An 18,920-nucleotide genomic window follows, 5' to 3' on the forward strand; every position below is an offset into this window, starting at 1 on the left:
ATTTGCGACGGATTTTGCGACGGAAAATATTGCGACGGATTTATTTTCCGTCGCAAATTTGCAACGGATTTATTTTCCGTCGCAAATTTGCGACGGATTTATTTTCCGTCGTAAATTTGCGACGAATTTTTATTTCGTGGCAAATTCCGTCGCAAATTAGCGACGAAAAATTCCCCGTCGCAAATTTCCGTGACAAAATCCATGTTTTTTTGTAGTGTTAACGGTTTCTTTTTAGTTAGGGATATTTTACTTGCAATTATCTATATTTCGATATTTAATTTATTTTTTTCTTCTTTCATATTCAAGAAAATTCACTTGTTGGGATTTTAGGTTAGATGATTTAATTAATTCAGGTTTAATTTGGATTAGAGGATTTAATTGTGTCTTGTTCGCATTAGTGCAAAGAACGGCGGGCCCTCCCCTGAATTTGTCCCTAAATTTGAGCTTGCAAAAAAGGAAACATAGAAGTCAAAAACCAAAGAACAAAAACAAAAAACGAAAGGGAAACATAGAAGTCAAAAACCAAAGCACAAAAACATGAAACAAAAAAGAAACATGGAAGTCAAAACCGGTTCAAGAAGTATTCTAGTTTCCTCAGAAACCTCAAGCCTTCACTCTCCCTCTCTGTCTCTCTCACGCATACGTACACACAACTGCTGATGAGATTGCCGCCATATCCCGCTGTTCTTTGAGGAGAAACCAATGGACTTGGATTCATTATTCTTTCCTTCGTTGACCATGGAGAATTCCGAGGACTTTTTGCTTATAAAACGACTGAAAAAACCACAATGGTATACGCAGGACTCTCTCCTGTTCTCTGCTCTTCTCGACCGTCTTCTCTTCTTCGGGCAGAGACATTTTTGAGACTCTTCCGCCACCGATAATGCAAACGCCCATGCTCATCGACCAAGGCCTTCCGGAGGGGGCGGTCCCCAGGAAGTGGATGACGGGTCTCTGCGGTTGCTGCGAAGATCCCTCCAACTGTAAGTGCTTTCAACCTAATTTGACGGACATCTCGCAAATTAACGGAATGTATACATGAGTAGAAAGCCTTTGATATTTGTTGTCTGCTTTAAAAGTTTTGATGAACCAACAAGTAATATATCATCGTTCTGATAAAGTTTTCTAGTGTTATTAATTTCTGTATTCGTTTCCGTAGGCATCGTCACTTGCTGCTGTCCTTGCATCACCTTCGGCTAGAACGCAGAAATCATAGACCGAGGAGCCACTTGTAAGTTTAAGTTCGAAACACACTCCATATATACCAGATCTTCTCCATATAATCATGATTAACTGTACCTACATAGTTAGTTTAAGCCTAATGAGAACGTATGTGTGCGCAAAATTTACTTTTGCAGCTTGTTTCATGGGCGGGCTCACCTACTACTTGCTCACTTACATGGGCGTCGGGTGCCTGTATACGTGCAGCTACCGGAAAAAATTGAGGGATGTACACTCGTTGCAAGAAGATCCGTGCCGATTGCCTCGTGCACTGGTGTTGCACCTACTGTGCTCTTTGCCAAGAACATAGGGAGCTCAAAAACCGCGGATTTGACCCTTCCATTGGTAAAAGTTCTTTCGAGATAGAATCGCGATCACCTGTTTTTCTTCTATTTACCATATTTGCTTTATCAAGCTAATGCTGATGAAGAACATGTACCATTTGTTATTGCTACACGTCTCAAAATGCCGAAGAACATACTCAATATGAATTGATGGCAATTTCCGTCTTCTTGATGGTGAAAAATTACTTGTTGGTATATCCGAAACAGTATCAGAACAAACTAAGGTTATGTTCAAATCTTTTTGTCTTAGTTCAGGTACTTGATCAATGAACTGACTTAAGTTTTTCCTTTTCGCGATTCATGATGGATGGGCTTATATCCGAAACAGTATCAGAACAATCACACAGATAATAAAAAAATTGACACACAAGTTTACCCAGGTTGACCCCCGAATAGGGCTACGTCCTGCAAAGGGATTCCACTATGATATTTAGGGTTTACAACCACAACCACTCGTTACAATGATCTCTCATACGAGTACAATATATATAGAACTTAAAATGGGCCCAAAGTCCAAGCTTATCCGAATCCCTTTAATCCCACAACAAACGGGGCAGCAAACCCGATGTTGTTTCGAGTGCGCTGCCCCCGAGCCCCCGCCCGCTCACCCGCGAGTGGGGCCGCCGTCCGCTCACCGGGGAGCGGAACCCCCGCCTGCTGTCCGATCAGCGGGACCCCCGTTTTGGGGGCGCTGCCCCCGAACCCCCGCATTCCGTGCGCAGGGGTCACATGTCGTCGGATTATACTTCGATTTCCCTAAGCTCACGTGAGCGTGCCCGATATGAGAAACAAGAGTCCCCGAAGTATTCGCCAACTCTAACAATGATGTGATAAAGGTTGGGCGGCCAATGCTGAGAAGATGAACCAAGGTGCCGCGACAATGGCTTCGATGATACCGGGTATGGGTCGTTAACGTTACTGTTAGAGATCCATCCGATCCTATCCACAGATTGTTCGCATGCATTTGGCGCAAATATGAACCTCGAGAGAGTTTACGATAGTCAGCTTAAAAGTTGAAAGAGTCGCCTAGTTTGTGTGCTTTTCCTTTTTCTGCCAAAATAATGATTGAATGTCTCTAGTGATCACCCTTTCTGTTCTGATTTGTTGGATTGGATGTTGGAATTGGATATGTTTTAATTTGAAGAGGGACATACGTATGAAAACAAGTTAAGCTTATGATATGTGTTCTTTTTTTCTCGTAATTCTTCTTATATTATAGATAGAACATGGATAAGTATACCCTTCTAAGCTACAAAACAAAGAATGTCGTAGACAAATTCGAGTCAACTCCCCTGGTTATAATTCTTCTCTGGCCTCACTATTCACTTTCTCTGTTTTAAAATCGGTCACTTTATTTTCTGTAAGTTGATGGTAACGCAGCGACACTTTTATGAAATTATAACTCTTTCAGTATTTCACCAGTTGTCAACTTTTTTTGTCTTTTACTGGTTTTTATTGGTTTTTCTTACTATTGCATTAAATTTACCAACTCATATATAAATTTATTAATCCTTATTTGAATGACTTGCAAATTTTTTTATTTAATTAAATTACCAACTAGTTTTTGGATTACCAACTTTTATTTCATTACTTACCAACGCTAATCTAGTTTTTTTAATTTATCAACTTTTGTTATCACTTATCATTATTTATCTCTCTTGCAAAATGCTTTAAATTTATCAACTTTTGTATAAATTCACTGATATTTATTTATGTGACTTACTAGTTTAGGTTATCACTAAGTAGTGGTTTACTGAGTGTCATTTTAGTTTTTCATCGATGTTTATTTATTTATTATTCAATTTACCAATTTTTTTTATTGAGTTACCAACTTTTATTTGCCCTGTTACTAACCTGTTAAACTTACCAACTTTCTTTTTTTATAATACACCATCCTTAACTGGCATGATTATCAACTTTATCCAATTAGATAATAATATGTTCCATTAAACTTACCTTCTTCTTTATAATATATGATCCTTAATTGGCATGATTATCAACTTTTATCTCAAACTATTTGCCAATGGAATTTAGCTGCTAGCGAGCCAAATCGGCCCCTAGACAGCCTTGTCTGGGTCTCGCAACCTAGGCAATAGTCGCATGGGACCTAGGCAACAGGCGAGGTTGGCGGTGGCTCGTCAATGGCTCGTCGGCCGCTCACCAGTAGCTGAAGTTTTCGCTAGCAGGTTGGGGTTTTCGAGGACATTTTTTGAATTATGAAAGTTGAGCAAGGGCGAAGTTGGAAGAAAAATAAAATCTATTTGCATTCTGAGAATGCAACTTTCCAAGTACCTCTAGACTTGTCTTGGGCTAAAGGCCTTTAAAGACCTTTGAAAATGCAATTGCATTTCCCCAAAGTTCTCCAAAAAACGAATCAAGTGCCATTTGCATTTGGCCAAAGGACTTTAGAGCCTTAAAGCCCATTCCAAATGCTGAACCAAACAGGGTCAATATCATGTCACTAGGACTCGCCCCTAATTGGTGAACTCAAGATCTCCCTAATTTAAAGACGAATAAATGATTCTTTCAGTTAGCGGCTTGTACAGATCTCTCGACAAGAACCAGACTTATAACCTCTATTTTCCTCTAACACGCTATTAGCAAGAGCATCATTGGGGCAGCCCAAGTATATCAAACAAGCCTACTTCTTGATTAGACCTGTCAAACGGGTGGGTCGGGATGAAAACGGCTTGACCCAAATTGACTAATTTAACCCATTATGACCCATTTTTATGCAATATAAATCTAGTGACCTATACCTGACCTAATGATATCCATAATCATACCCGACTCGACTTATATTGCTAAAACACTTATATATTTAACTAAATCTTGGAAAAATCATCTCAAAACTAAGGTGAGAGCATGAAGTGAGCGAGCGCAAGATCGAGGTAGGGCGAGAGAAAGTCATAAAAGTGGGTTGAATATAAGTAAGTTGTAAACCCATTTAACACCCATGTTTTTTTGGATTTTACCATTCTAAACCCATTTATTGAATATAGCTAACTCATAACTTATCCCATTAAATATGGGTTAATAAATAAATTTGTGATCCATTTTGACAAGTCTATTCTCAATTCAAAAATGACATTTGCTCTGCGAATTCATTAAAATCTTGTGCCATAAATGATGTGGCGAACCGTCATCGAGTTTTTAAGCAAGCTAATCATAAACCCTAACCCATCTCTCTCTCTCTCTCTCTCTCTCTCTCTCTCTCTCTCACCAAGTCATCAAAACGACGCAGCCCACGTGTCGTTTGGGCTCCCTCGAGCCCAACCATCCGATGTATACATTTCGCGACAAAAGAAAAACATTTGGAAAACAAAAGAAAGGAAAAAAAGAAAAAAGAAATACAAAAACGAGAATTCATCGTGCCGATTCTGATCGACACGCACGGCGTCAGATCCCGCGCTGAATTGAAGCGGAAGCAACGAGAGAGAGAGAGAGATCTTCTTCTTCGACGGAACGCCCGCAGAGCTTCGCAGTTCAGATCCCAGATTCGATCATGGAGGCCTCCCAGGGCGGCGGCGGCGCCGCCGGCGAGAGGGACAAATCGTCGCCGATCACCGTCGTCTCGAGCTTCTGGAAAGGTTCGATTCAACTGTCCCCTTTCTTCCCCCCTTCGCGTTGAGTGCATACATTCGCGAATCTCTCGGACATCGAGCCGCATTTTTTAGGTCCTGCGACGTGATACGTCCCGTGATTGATGCGCGCGAGGAGCTTGCTGTGGTGCTGTTGATTGTGGAATCTTATGTTCCAGTTGTTAGTGTCGCGAATTGAGTCAACTGTTCGTCGTGTTGTGTGTGTTGTAGATTAGCGTAGCTTGTCCTGTGCGTTGTTTCCTTGTTTTGGTGTCGAATTTGAGCTTACCATGCTCGAGTTAGCAATCGGCAGCACTCTACTTGTGTCGGAGAGAATCGGGTAAAGTGGGTAGCTCAGTTCTTCAATGGTGGAATAAATGCTTCTATAGTTGTCAGTGGTGTGATGTTAAACTGAGTGAGTTTGATTGAATTACCAAATTAGTGTGCCAGTTACTGGAACAAATCGTCATGTAGTCTTCTTTATTGGGTACTTTCCCGCTTCCGCCTAATAACTTATGTGAAAATGTTATCACTGATTCTTGATGACATTGTTTTAAAGTTTCCTTTTTACGAGCTAAGCATTATGTAGCAATGATCGCATTTTGTTTTGTGTTATTGCTGTTTTTGTCCGAATCGAGTTACGGGGAGTAATATTGACTTCCCCCTTCTTTTCCTGTTCGTAGAGTTTGATCTTGAGAAGGAGAAGAGCGTATTGGATGAGCAAGGGCTGAGGATTGCTGAGAATCAAGAGAACAGTCAGAAGAATCGACGCAAGCTTGCAGAGAGCACTAGAGGTATGTCACTTGAACTTGTAAAGGTGCAAGAGCGAATGTTCTTTAGTTCTTCTAATTTAATTAAATGTAAGAGAAGTACATTCTTCTACTCTAGCAGTTTTTGTAAGAGAAGTAGATTCTGCATTTTTGGGTAAATCGCTAGTCCTGATGATGATAAAAGAAAAACTTGCTCTTATATATCTGTTTTTTTCCTGCTCCAGACTTCAAGAAAGCTTCTCCAGAGGAAAAGCTAAATTTGTTCAACTCCTTGCTCAAGGGATATCAAGAAGAAGTTGATAATCTTACCAAAAGAGCCAAATTTGGAGAAAATGCTTTTCTTAACATATACCAAAAACTATATGAGGCTCCAGATCCTTATCCTGCTCTTGCTTCAGTTACCGTAAGTACCGGCTTCATTATTTTGTCATCCGGTGCCTGTTGGATTGGTGGCTACCTTCATATGCATCTGTCACTTTGATAATGAATGAGTGGTATCTTTTCTCATTTAGCTGAGGTATCTATATAGGCATAACTGTCTCATCTAGGATCAATCATCCATAGTTACATTCCGTTATGCTAAAACTGTCCTCTTTTAGAAATTGGGGAAAGCATTTTCAGTGTTCGATATATTTACAAACCGCCAGATATGTTTATACCATTGCTGGAGTGGCATTGAGATTTATTCTGTGTAGTTCTTTCTGTTTTTGCACATTTGTCTTCTGAGGAGTTTTGCCCTGTCTGCATGCAGGAACAAGACTTGAAATTTTCGGAATTAGAAGCCGAGAATCGGAAGATGAAAGTTGAGCTTGAGGAGTTCCGGACAGAAGCTGCTCATTTAAAGAATCAACAAGCGACAATTAGAAGACTTGAAGAGCGTAATCGCCAGTTAGAGCTGCAGGTTTTAAAATTGTTAATTATTTTTTATATGTTTTTGTGATATGTGCTGTAATGTGCCTACTTAACTACTTAGGATGTTGAGGTCTGCTCCCTTTTAAGCTTTAGTTACCTTTACGCTTGGGACTGTCTAAGGGTGGAACTTACTTTCTTACAATTTAGTTATTGACTCAGACAAGCAAGTCTTATTTGTTGTTACTGATTGGTGCTGTGTCCAGATGGAGGAAAAAGTGAAGGAAATTGTGGAAATTAACAAACGCAACTTGGCTGAGGAGAATCAAAAAACCCTTGAAGTCTTAAAGGAAAGGTATTATATCTTCTCCTCAACATGACAAATACATCATTTAAATTAATTACTGATTAGAAGAGTGTCAAAGAACTGGGGTTAAGTTCCTCTTTTAGCTTCGGCATGTTCTTATAGCAAACTATCGTTCTTCTCTCCCAAACGCACGCAGCATACCTCAGTTTCTGATTTTTCTGCAGGGAGCAATTACTGCAAGATCAACTGAGACAAGCCAGAGAAAGTGCTTCCAATATACAAAAGTTGCATGATCTTGCACAGAGTCAATTGTTTGAACTTCGTGCTCAATCAGGTATTATGCTTGGCTAGAGAAATTAGATTTGGCATTCCTTATCTGATGATGAGATTATTTTATGCATAGAGATAGTAACATAAGACTAAACGTCCAATTATCCTGTTTTTACTGTTAATATTCTTCCCATTTTGTCTGGTAACATATACAATTTTTACAGATGAAGATCGAGCAGCAAAGCAGTCAGAGGTCACTCTTTTGATGGATGAAGTTGAAAGGGCCCAAACACGGCTTCTTAGTCTTGAAAGGGAAAAGGTGCTCTTCCATGCCTGTGGCCCAATCAGTTTCCTTAGCTATGGGCAATTTCCTGGATAAATCTCTGTGTTCTCTTGGCTAGTAGGATTTAATAAATTGAGGTCTTTTTGCCTTGTTAAATTTTACATTGACTCTTATGTTTCTCCACAACAATGTTTATTTGCCCCTTGTTCTCTTGGATAATTTTCTATACGTTTTTACTAGTTAGTCTACTTTCATAATTATCTTTTTCTGTCTCATTAAGAAAATTTATGAATTCACAATAGGATGTTTGTGAACTTTATGCACTCTTTTGGAAAGGAGGCGGGGGGGGTGGGGGTGGGCGGGCGAAATGAAAGTGGGTGTTGGAAACGGGGGGAATTTCGAAACTTTCCGATAGGGGGAATTTGAAATTTTCCATCCCCTCCTTCTCACAAAAATTTTAGATTTTCCTCCACTTTCTACACACTTTCAACCCTTCCCCCCACCCCCCCTCTCTTCCTTCCCCAAGCAGAAAGTCATCCGACCAGGCAAGGAAGACTGAAACCTAGCTTTCAGCTATAGTTGTCTGACAGTTAAGGTCATACCTCTAGCTGTTTATTTTCTTGTCAATCATTTAATTGCAATACACATATACGTGTTTGTTAGAATAGGAGCAAAATGAGGGTTATGATTTTGAAGTTTCCATAATGCGTTTTACATGGCATGTGCTCTTGTACAGTGGAAATGTTGGTATAAGATTTTGCAAGGTGATGTATGGTTTCTGCATTATGCTATATTTCTGTCGCACAGGTGAAGTCTTCAGTTATCGTTGTAGTGTTTCCTGTGAGAATATGCAATATACAAACTTTACACAGAGGAATGGAAAAAATTGCATATTGATTCTCTTGTGTACAACTTTGATCATTGCAGGAACTTCTGCGATCTCAAGTTCAATCAGCACATGATGAACCTGGATCTAAGAATAGGTGAGCTACAGTGGATGGAATTGAGAGGAAAATACTTCATCTGTGTGTTACAACGAACTTCATGCTAAAATAACTTTCAAAGAGGATTTGTTGGATGTGTTATTAATTTTTGGAAATCCAACCTTTTATCAAGTAACTGCACTTGGGTACTTTTAAACATGAATCTGTGTGAAAAAGTTCATAGAATTGTAGATAAATAAATATCTCTTGGTGATTCCTGTGGATATGTAAGGTCTTGAAGAATAGTAAGTAATATTGAGTACATTTGGTAGTATCAGTGATTTTAAAAAATATCTAGCCCTTTGTGTTTTCTCTCCTGCTCTCTCTCTCTTGTGATCTCTAAAACATAACATGGTCAGGCAATTCTTTGCTAGTGTTTGCCTAGTGGAGGACTTTACAGTTGAACTTTGAGGCTGCTGGACAAGGATATGGAATAAACTTTAATTATGAATTTTCACCTTAAAGAGTCTGTTGTACAATATGGATTCTCTTAAATTCAACCTCGTCAGATAATCTGTTCTTTTCCGTCAATAGTCATAAGTTCATCAATCAGAATGATTTCCTTTTGTGTGGCATCTTTCGAGTTTCATTATGTAATGGATTGTGAAATAATTTGCAGTGACAGTTTGGACTCAACCAGTATCCTTGAGAATTCTTTGAGTGCCAAAGAGAAGATTATTTCTGAGCTGAATATGGAACTTCACAATATCGAGACCACTTTGTCTGCCGAGCGTGAACAGTACATGGATGAGATTAAGAAATTGAATGCAGCTCTAATTGAAAAGGTATATCAGTCTGCTATTTTTTCTCCCTCATATAGAAGTTTCTGCAGATAGATATCCTTTACGGACCTGCGTAAAGGTATTCTTGAAAGCCATCCTTCAGGTTTAGATTAATTTAACTGTCATATCACGTGCTGCAAGACCATTGTCGTGTTACATGAGGATCTGAGCATTTTTTACCCCCTTTCATTTTATACCCTTTAAGAGAGAGAGAGAGAGAGAGAGAGAGAGAGAGAGAGAGAGAGAGAGAGAGAGAGATTAGCATTCTTGATTCGATAATATCATATCCTAAGATATTTTCTTTTGAGAGGGCCTCCATTGTTGACTAATTGCTACTTAAAAACAAATATTTTGTGCTAACAATGGCAAGCATTTCTCCAAATGCTTTTACACATTTGCAGTACTGATTGCTCTACTATCTATTTGTCCTCTAAATGCAATTAGGATCAAGCTCTTGAGGAGATGAAGAAAGAACTTAAAGCCAGGCCAACGGCAAAGTTGGTTGATGATTTGCGCAAAAAAGTGAAGATTTTACAGGTATATATGCATGTACATGATCTGATGACTGTTCATGTCAAAAGATAGCCTCATCTAATTGTCAGAATGAGGAGGGGATTAATATTGAAAATTTTATTGAGTATTGGCAAGTTATTGCAACTCCTAGGAGCATTTGCTGTTATTCAAAGGTCATAGCAAAAACGCATGATTTAGTCTTAAAACAATCCCATGAGTTTTTTCATGTGGATATTCAGATCATGTAGGGAATAAGCATCTGAATAGTTCTCCCTCCTCCAAAAACTTAACTGGATCAGTCTAAACCCAATCCCAGGAATATTGCATTTAAAAGTAGAAGGGACAATCCTTGTCTCTTGCTTAGCCAAAAAGGAAGACAATATCCTTCTATCTTGGTTATCACATAAGTTTTTAAGAAGTGTGTAACTTTTGTTTCAGTGTTTCAATTTATTGGTGAGATTAATTGAGCAAATCCATTTTGAGGTCATGCATCTTTTATAAGACTTTGTGTCGTGCTCCATTTTAGTCATCATGTCTTCAACATAACTTCTTGTGTATGTGGCTCGAGAACAACCTACTGTGGATTCATACCTCCGTCAGCTATTTGTGGTTATTTGCTGAGCCTTTATCGATCTTGAGGATTTTGATTACTTTGCATTGCTGATGGTGTCTTGGTTTCATTCTCCTTATTGCAATTTAGGCAGTGGGTTATAATTCAATTGAGGCTGAGGATTGGGAAGTAGCTACTAGTGGGGAAGAGATGAGCAAAATGGAGTCTCTTCTTCTTGACAAGAACAAGAGGATGGAACATCAACTTACCCAGTTAAAGGTAGTTTTACTCGTGTCTAGTTTCCACTATTTCCGTGAACTTTTCGCACGGAAGGTGATAAAACTTATTTGTTAGGACATACTCTAACTTGTTATCTACAGGTACTTGTTATTTTTTTTTCTAAGTTATTTTTGGAAAAGTAGCTAATTTTTTGTTCTCCCTTCTAATATTGTGTGGAACATTAGATGGTTGTGGAAGCCCAGTCTTTCAAAAATTGTTTTGCCTAATGGCAAATAGCTTGCTCATGACACTTTGATTAGGTCAAACTTTCGGAGAGAACGTCTTCGCTAGAAGCTGCTGTAGGCAAGGTCACAGAACTTGCAGCAAAGGTTAATGAGCAACAGAAATTAATCCAGAAGTTGGAGGATGATATTTTGAAGGTTGCATCAACAAATTTGTGAAACTTGAAACTGCTATGTGCCTTTCAATTTCATTAATGGAGATTTTTCTCCATGCAGGGTTATAGTTCCAGAGATCGTAAGGGCTCTTTATTTGATGAATGGGATCTTTCAGAGGCAGGTGCAAGTCAGCAATCTGAGGTACCTCTCATATTTGCCATTTTAAGTATTTCAATGAAATTCCATATGCTGTCAATTCTCAGGGTATACCCCGCATTTGAAATCCGCGTTGTTATTAAAATGTTTGTCCACCTCTGCTGCATATCAAATTGTGACACTGCTATTATGCATTGCATACTGAATAAATGATGTACAAATTTCCAAGTTTGATCTGAGTAGTTAATGTCTGTTATTTAACACTCTCCCTGACCTCTCCTCGCTAACACATACACATGACTTGATCAATAGGCCAGCTGGGCCAACTCTGGTTATATTGAAATGTAGATGACTGAGCCTGGGTTAGCCTGATCATGCTGTCTAGTGTCTATTTCCTGTAAAGCACGACATTGAAGAAATCTATCTAATGGACAACCATGGAGCCTGAGGACAATCACACTTAGTCTTTTGCCACTTCTGCTGCATGTTGATTGTAGTATCTTTGTGCAGATTCAAGCCCTTATTGACAAACCTTAGGTGCAGATTTGAACTGCAGTTCAAACAAACCTGTTCCAACATCTTTATCTGCAGAAATGCAGAGTCAAGCCAAATATTCTCACTGATAGTACTCTTATCAGATCATGGGGATCTCTAGTTCGTGACATTTTCTTGAAATCCTTTTTTTTTTCTCCAGCAGGGTGCCGAACGCATTTCGCCAGATCAGGAGCAAAGCTCAATGCTAAAGGTGATCATCAATCAGAGAGACCGATTTAGAGCGCGATTGCGAGAGACAGAAGAGGTACTTTCCCCTACATAGTTTTAGCCCTGTTCTGCCAATTCTGTGATATAATTTCCATCTTTTCTAGACCATTTATATGGGGATTGAGACTTAGTGGATGTCAAATTGTATCAGGAAACAAGGCAGTTGAAGGAGAAGATAAGCATGCTAACAGTGGAACTGGAGAAAACAAAAGCTGATAATGTCAAACTCTACGGGAAGATCCGATATGTCCAAGATTACAATCTCGAGAAAGTGGTTTCTAGAGGATCAAAGAAGGTGGGAGCCTGCAGCTCTGTATAGTTACCTTCATCTTACAGTTAATTGTTCTTTTCTAACTGAGAATTTCTTTTTAAAAAAACCCACAGCACTCTGAAGATCTTGAAAGTGGTTTCAGCTCAGATGTTGAATCCAAGTATAAGAAGATATATGAGGATGACATCAACCCATTTGCAGCATTTTCAAAAAAGGTTTTTCTCGAGCTGTTCTTATTAGTATTACTTGCATTCATCGGGCCTTCAGTAGGGCTCAATGTGATCTGGTTACATAATATTTTCCTTTAGCAATTAATGGTTGATTTATGGTTCTTGTTAAGTTCTTTGCTCGTAATTCTATCCATCATCATCTTCCAGCAATCTTGGTCCTGTTTTTTGAGAAAAGCATGAAACTAAAGAAAATAAAGGAATGAGTAAAAAGTTGAACTGGAGATAGAGAAATTATTTTTCTTGTAATCTTGATTGGATTGAGAGGAAATAGAAGGGACGGGAATGAAAGGAAAAATTCAAATTTGAAAGGGAAACCGCAGTTTTGTCCTTCAAGTAATTGTATGAATGTCATTTCGAAGGTTAAAAGTAAAATGACTCACCTTTCCACTCTTCTCTCCGATTTGAAGAGATCATGTTTTGTGGGCCCTAGTTAAGATTTCCTTTCCTTCTCTCATAATTTTCTTTCTTCTTCCAGACAATGGAAAATTCTACTTTATCTTTTTCTGTAGATCACCTTTACTTTCTCCCAAACAAGGGATAAAGACCATCTTGTACTGAGCACTCACCAACAGATGAATGTACAATAGTGATTCTGCATTGTAACTCTTCCTAAATGATGAATGAAGTCCATGCAGATAATCCAATTTTGATGATCAATTTGGATGATAAATTGGAAAATATGAGAGAGAGAGAGAGAACTCAAACAGACGCTCGTTCCGCAACATAAAATGACCATGAATGTTCTAGACCTGGGGAGCCATCGAGCCAGCATCCTATCAGGAAATTCTTTTCTGCTTCAATGTGTGATTTAGCTACAATCAGTTGTCTTATAAATGATACTTGAAATGGAGACTATCTAATGCAACAAAGTTTTGGTATGAGCAGGAAAGGGATCAAAGATACAAAGAATTGGGTTTCAGGGATAAAATTACCCTTAGCAGTGGACGGTTCCTTCTGGGAAACAAGTATGGTTCCGCGACTCTGTTTTCAGCATCCCTGGCATGGCATTGCTCTTTTGTCATTCCCTTTTCTGATATTGGCGAGGCTGTACTAAAGAAAAATTCGGTGTTGCAGGTACGCCCGAACTTTTGCGTTCTTCTACACTATTGGGTTGCATGCTCTGGTCTTCATCTGCCTCTACCGGATGTCCGCTTTGAGCCATCTCAGGTAACTATCATCCTACTGCTCTGTTCCGATGGTTTAATTTCGTCTTCCTGACTCAAGATATCGCCCGTGCAGCAATGGCCCCGAAGAAACTCTAATTGGAGACAAGATTCAGAACCTTCCCCATGCACTGTAGTCCCCGTTTACGTTCACTGTCACTAGGTTTTTACCTATTTCCTGTGGGCTCAAGAATGAACAGAAAATTTTTCCATACCTGGTGTATATAACAGGAAACACCTTCGATTTTTCTTTTCCCTTTAAAGTTCCATTGTTCTGCTTCACTTGGGTCACCTGGAGATGTAATTATATTCGAGTGATTAACATGAGGCATAGCAGATGTGGATAATTGCAGAGGAAAATGAATCGGAGGGAAAAAAGAGAAACGACTCAAAAATGATATGAAGGTGGAATATCAAAGTTGGAAGAGATTTGCTTGTTTTTTTTTATATTTAATACGAATCCGATATTGATCCCTTTACATTTTTACCGAATAAGATAAGATCGGATAGGAAAAGAATAAGCTAAGATTTGTAGTTTTCTTTGTATAATTTGAAGAATGTTTGCATATCATATAGTTATAGACATATGATATGTGGATGGACATTTGGTATATATCGACATCGATATTACTAGATTAATCATGACAAAAGAAAAACATGTTCTTACATGAAATTACCAAGATCACCTCTGGTGGTGCGACCGCCTCGGGGCGGTTGCCAGCCAACAACGGCCTCCTTGCGGTGGTTGTGACCGTCACTTGAGATTGATTTGGACTTTAGAAGACATCGAGAAGAAGAGACGCCAGACGCCAAAGTGATGACTTTATGGAAAACACGAAAGTTCTTATATGTCCAATGCAATTGACACAAATCAATGGCAAGAACTTGAGGGATGATTTATTATTGTGGTATTGTTTATGTAAATTTCCCAACTTAAGACAAAAAAATTGGTAAGAGAAGGGTGCAAAACTTAAGTGTCATACCATTACTTTTCTAATAAAGTTTAATCCAGCAGTCTGATTTCCTATCAACAAATGGAGTAATTCTATAGTCTCATTTGCATCATAATTCTAAAATGAGCATGAGCAAGCAAATTACTTTGTAAAGTAACAACGAAGGCTTCGTTCGTTTTAAGAAAAATAACTTTCGGAAAATTGTTTTCCAGCATTCGTTTCATGAAAAATAAACTAACCATGAAAAACATTTTCCCTCAATGGACAAAACACCTTCAAAAGTGTGGAAAATGTTTTCCTCTTTTCAATTTTTAATTATTTTTTCTTTTTCTTTTTCTCTTTTATTTTATTTTATTTTTTACCTTCTTCTATGGCGAAGGCCATAGGCTACGGCGAAGGCCAGCAACCGGCCATAGGTGAGCTTGAGTGTTGCCTGAGGGCGACAAGGTTCGAACGTGCCAGATCAGCACCGCTTGAGTGTCACCTAAGGGCAGCAAGGCTCGGGCCTTGCCAAATCGAGCGTCGCCGATCTGGCAAGGCTCGAGCCTTGTCGCCCTCAAGCAACGCTTGAGCTCACCTGTGGCCAGTCACCGGCATTCGCCATGGCTGACGACCAGTCGGAGAAGAAGATAAAAAAAAATAAAAAGAAAAGAAAAAAGTTAATTAAAAATAATTAGAAATCGATTTTTAAAATATAAAAAAATTATTAAAAGTAGTGTATGGAGGATTTGATTTCTGTACCAAACGGTAGAAAATATTTTCCAAGTCTTTTTTAGATTTAAGCCAAACAATAATCGTGTCATTTTCCTGGAAAATGACTTTTTGAAAAATGTTTTCCAGAAACGATATATTTTCCACGAAACAACCGGAGTGGTAGTATTATTTTGAGATAATGACACAAACGATCCATGAACTTTGGCCCAATGTGAATGCGGTCTTTGAACTTTAAATTCATTTAATGTGATCCTCGAACTTTTGTTACATACTCAACTTAGTCCCCGAATTATACTAAAATGTTCAATAATATCCTTCATTAATTCAATTTCATGGAAAATCTAACGATCACATTAAATAATTTAAAAATTTAGAAACTACATTATATATTATGCTAAAATTTAAAGATCATATCGAGCAAATCAAAAATTCATTAACTAAGTCCATATTTGGCCACAATTTAAGGAGCATTTGTGTCGTCTTCCTTATAATTTTCCCTCCTCCTCCTCTTCGTTCACCACCGTCACATCCCATCTGAGATTAGGGTTTTTTACCCCCCTTGCAAATCCTCCCGCGACAGCCTCGGAAGTTCCCGATTCGCGATCGCAACTATGAGAGTCGCGGCCATCGCTTCGTCCGTCGCCGCCCTTCGCTTCCCGACCCGCCACCGCCTCTTCCTCCCCTCCTCGTACCACTCCCACCTCGCCGGTTCGCCGTCCCTCCGCCACGCGCGTCGCCGAACCGGCCGGAGAACGATGTCGGAGCAGTTCTCGTCGCCGTCTTCTTCTTCGGCACCGATTGCGTCATTGGCCAGGCCCGTCGACGGCGACGTCGAAGCCGAGAAGCCGCCGCAGCGGCATCCCTGGCTCATCGTCGGTCTCGGGAACCCCGGCAAGAAGTACGGCGGGACTCGCCACAACGTGCGCCCTCTATCTCCCCTCTTGTGTGCGTGTGTGCGCGAGAGAAGATCTCTGCCGATGTGATCCGCGTGATGTGTGAAAGAAAACGAACTTCGTTTCAGGTGGGTTTCGAGTTTGTAGACGCGGTAGCCGAAGCCGGAGGGATACCCATCAGCAGCGTCTCGTTCAAAGCCCTCTTTGGAAAAGGTCTCGCTTGCTTGCCATACTCTCTTCTCGTGGGGAAACTCTACTAGAATGATACGATGAAAGATCGCGGTTTCTCGCGCCTATTTGAGTACGTTGCGTCCGATTGTGACACCATTTTCCGAGTTTTGAGGTTCATATGGAAATGGGGGATGCAGGACCAAGTTGTGGTTATACCAATCTACGTGGGTGACTGTTTATATTTGTTTAAGCAATGGTAGGTTTAGACCCGTTGTGGATCGACTCGACTTAGGTCAGGGTTCATAATCAGTAGGTAGTCGGTACGATAATGGGGACTCTGTTCAATTGAGAGTAGCGAAAATGAATGAGTTTTGCTGCCACCCCGAGTCAAATAAATGGAGATTGCGCGTCATTTTAATTGGATATATGAAATGGAATTAAGGGTGGCCGGATTCTAATCCTGGAGGTCCAGTGGTATAAGCATTGTGTAAGGCTGCTTCTAGTTACGAGTCTCTGTTATTGTCTCTGTCAAACGATAGGTCGATTTGTAATTCTTTGGTTTCGATGCATACATGGAAAAAGCCTTCTTTCCCCGTAGATTTGCTTCATCAATCATACTCCTGATGGAATTGATCTGGTTTGTAGGTTTCATAGGGAATGTCCCAGTCATTCTTGCCAAACCACAAACATTTATGAATGCTAGTGGCGAGTCTGTAAGCTACCCCTTAAGGACTTGTATTTTGTTGATAGTGCCAGTGTCTTTGTTTATCTGTATGGTTTTGGCTGATACATGGACCAACTTTTGTAGGTAGGACCGATCGTTTCATATTATAATATCCCATTGAAGCAAGTACTGGTGGTAAAATCTTGTTACTGATTTGAACTTTGCAGTGCTTGAAATTTCTGATGCTACGATGTTTATCTTCAATGTTTACTTCTGCAGGTTTTTGACGACTTAGATTTGCCCTTTGCAAAATTGCGCTTGTTGCCAAAGGGCGGACATGGTGGACATAACGGGTACCTGAACCTAGTTCTGCAATCCTTTTTCCTTTCACTTCTCCCATAATTCGTTGGACAAACATATTTTCAATACTTTGAGGAAGGCATCATTGACATTCATGGCTGATTGAATTATTTCCTTCTGTACATATTGCTGATTTTCAATGGGGTTTCACAGGATGAGAAGCGTGATTAGTCATCTAAAAGGGAGCCGTGATTTTCCTCGATTAAGAATAGGTGAGTTTTTGAAGCACTATAAGACAAGTACATGCCTGTTTTGTGTTTTAACGACCATGTGTCCAATAGGTATTGGGAGGCCACCTGGTAAAATGGACCCAGTGAACTTTGTCATGCGACCATTCAATAAACAGGAGCGTGAGGAGGTATGTAGAAATATTTTTCTGTGATGCTACAGTGAAGGTTACTGTGACGTGTTCTGATTGTTGACTTCCAAATCTTCCCAGTTGGATTTTACATTTCAACAAGGTATAGCGGCTTTGCGGATCCTTCTGCTGGAAGGATTTGACAAGAGTGCAACATTTGTCAACAGCAACAAACCATTGGAACAACTTAGTTGAAAAGACATTGAATTTCTTTTTCCAGTCAGAAGATACTCTGCTGTAGCTACCGTCGGAGACTTTGCTCTCTAACGACTATTTAGTCGGGCAGCCAGAAGAGGTTTCTCGGGCAAAAGCTGGTTCAGATGAATCGATGCAACGGAGAACATCTTCGTTTCTTCGTTGCTTTACTGATTATACGTGTCTTGGTTCATAATTAAACCAAAACTTACTTTGATTTTCTTCTTTTCCAAATCAGAAGTGAAATCCAAAAAGTTCCTATAGGCTTTTGCAAGTTTTGCTCGGCTTCCAGATCTTTCCTTCCTTTTCGGTTGTTGTTTTGGGTCAACCCCAAAGGCCCGAATCCCCGGCAGGGGCATATATTACAAGGGCAAACTTAGACTGACTTAGACAGTTGTATGTGGGTGAATTGATTCTTCCATGCTTGATGAGTTCTTGTTTTCCCTTATGATTGGGAAAAAAGGTGAGACAGGGCGACCGGTGTTGGCGATCCCCTCTTGAGCGTTACTAGCAGTTGAAATGTTCGGTTCGACATACTGTACATTTTGAGCGAGCCTGTTGCGACCGCATCTCCGAATGCAAGTTGGAATAAAGTTGGAGGTTTGCTAATTGGGGTGCACGGGTTGAATATATGCCACAGATAAATTAGGACTTCCTGAAATCTAGAAGCGGGTGGGGGATTTTTACTCGTGAATTAAGGGGGCTTCAAATCATATGGGAGTAAGCCTTGCTCAACTCGGCCTAACATTTGGGTGGTGTTGAATGAGTTTTTTTGACATAATTCTTTTTCAAGGGTCGCGCATTTTTCACTCTATTTTTGACTCCTGACATCCCTATCCTTTTAAATTCATCATTTTATTCCTTGCAGGTCTTAGTCTTCACTTAAGATTATTACCTTTTTTCTTTTTCTTTTTTTGTTTGGTTTCAATTTTACTAAAAGACAAAACTATCAATGCCCTT

At 39.7% G+C, this 18,920-nt stretch overlaps 2 protein-coding genes and 1 pseudogene across 3 annotated transcripts; all 3 read left to right on the forward strand.

Moving 5' to 3' along the window:
* Positions 1–895: 895 nt before the first annotated feature.
* On the forward strand, positions 896–2,478 carry LOC115665717 (cell number regulator 2-like; annotated as a pseudogene).
* A 2,447-nt stretch (positions 2,479–4,925) lies between these two features.
* On the forward strand, positions 4,926–14,099 carry LOC115676574 (protein CASP). Of its 2 annotated transcripts, none has more exons than XM_056319340.1 (19): positions 4,926–5,155; positions 5,830–5,940; positions 6,141–6,319; positions 6,668–6,817; positions 7,032–7,120; positions 7,297–7,406; positions 7,567–7,661; positions 8,553–8,608; positions 9,228–9,393; positions 9,835–9,927; positions 10,604–10,732; positions 10,993–11,112; positions 11,191–11,271; positions 11,924–12,025; positions 12,140–12,283; positions 12,373–12,474; positions 13,375–13,454; positions 13,564–13,656; positions 13,729–14,099. In XM_056319340.1, exons 1-19 carry the CDS (start codon positions 5,071–5,073, stop codon positions 13,787–13,789), a joined length of 2,046 nt encoding a protein of 681 aa, XP_056175315.1. In that variant the 5' UTR covers positions 4,926–5,070; the 3' UTR covers positions 13,790–14,099. The 2 variants fall into 2 exon arrangements, with proteins under 2 accessions (XP_056175315.1, XP_056175314.1); XM_056319339.1 differs by having other exon boundaries at positions 4,927–5,155; positions 11,921–12,025.
* Positions 14,100–15,824: 1,725 nt separating this feature from the next.
* Positions 15,825–18,391, forward strand: LOC115676648 (peptidyl-tRNA hydrolase, mitochondrial). Its single transcript, XM_030599590.2, has 8 exons — positions 15,825–16,239; positions 16,341–16,425; positions 17,029–17,096; positions 17,192–17,242; positions 17,327–17,400; positions 17,561–17,619; positions 17,689–17,765; positions 17,847–18,391. Exons 1-8 carry the CDS (start codon positions 15,931–15,933, stop codon positions 17,958–17,960), a joined length of 837 nt encoding a protein of 278 aa, XP_030455450.1. The 5' UTR covers positions 15,825–15,930; the 3' UTR covers positions 17,961–18,391.
* Positions 18,392–18,920: the final 529 nt, after the last annotated feature.

The sequence above is a fragment of the Syzygium oleosum genome, unplaced genomic scaffold, assembly GCF_021117445.2.
Source record: "Syzygium oleosum isolate NSW1041296 unplaced genomic scaffold, Sole_v2.1 Sole_v2.17, whole genome shotgun sequence".
NCBI lineage: Eukaryota > Viridiplantae > Streptophyta > Magnoliopsida > Myrtales > Myrtaceae > Syzygium > Syzygium oleosum.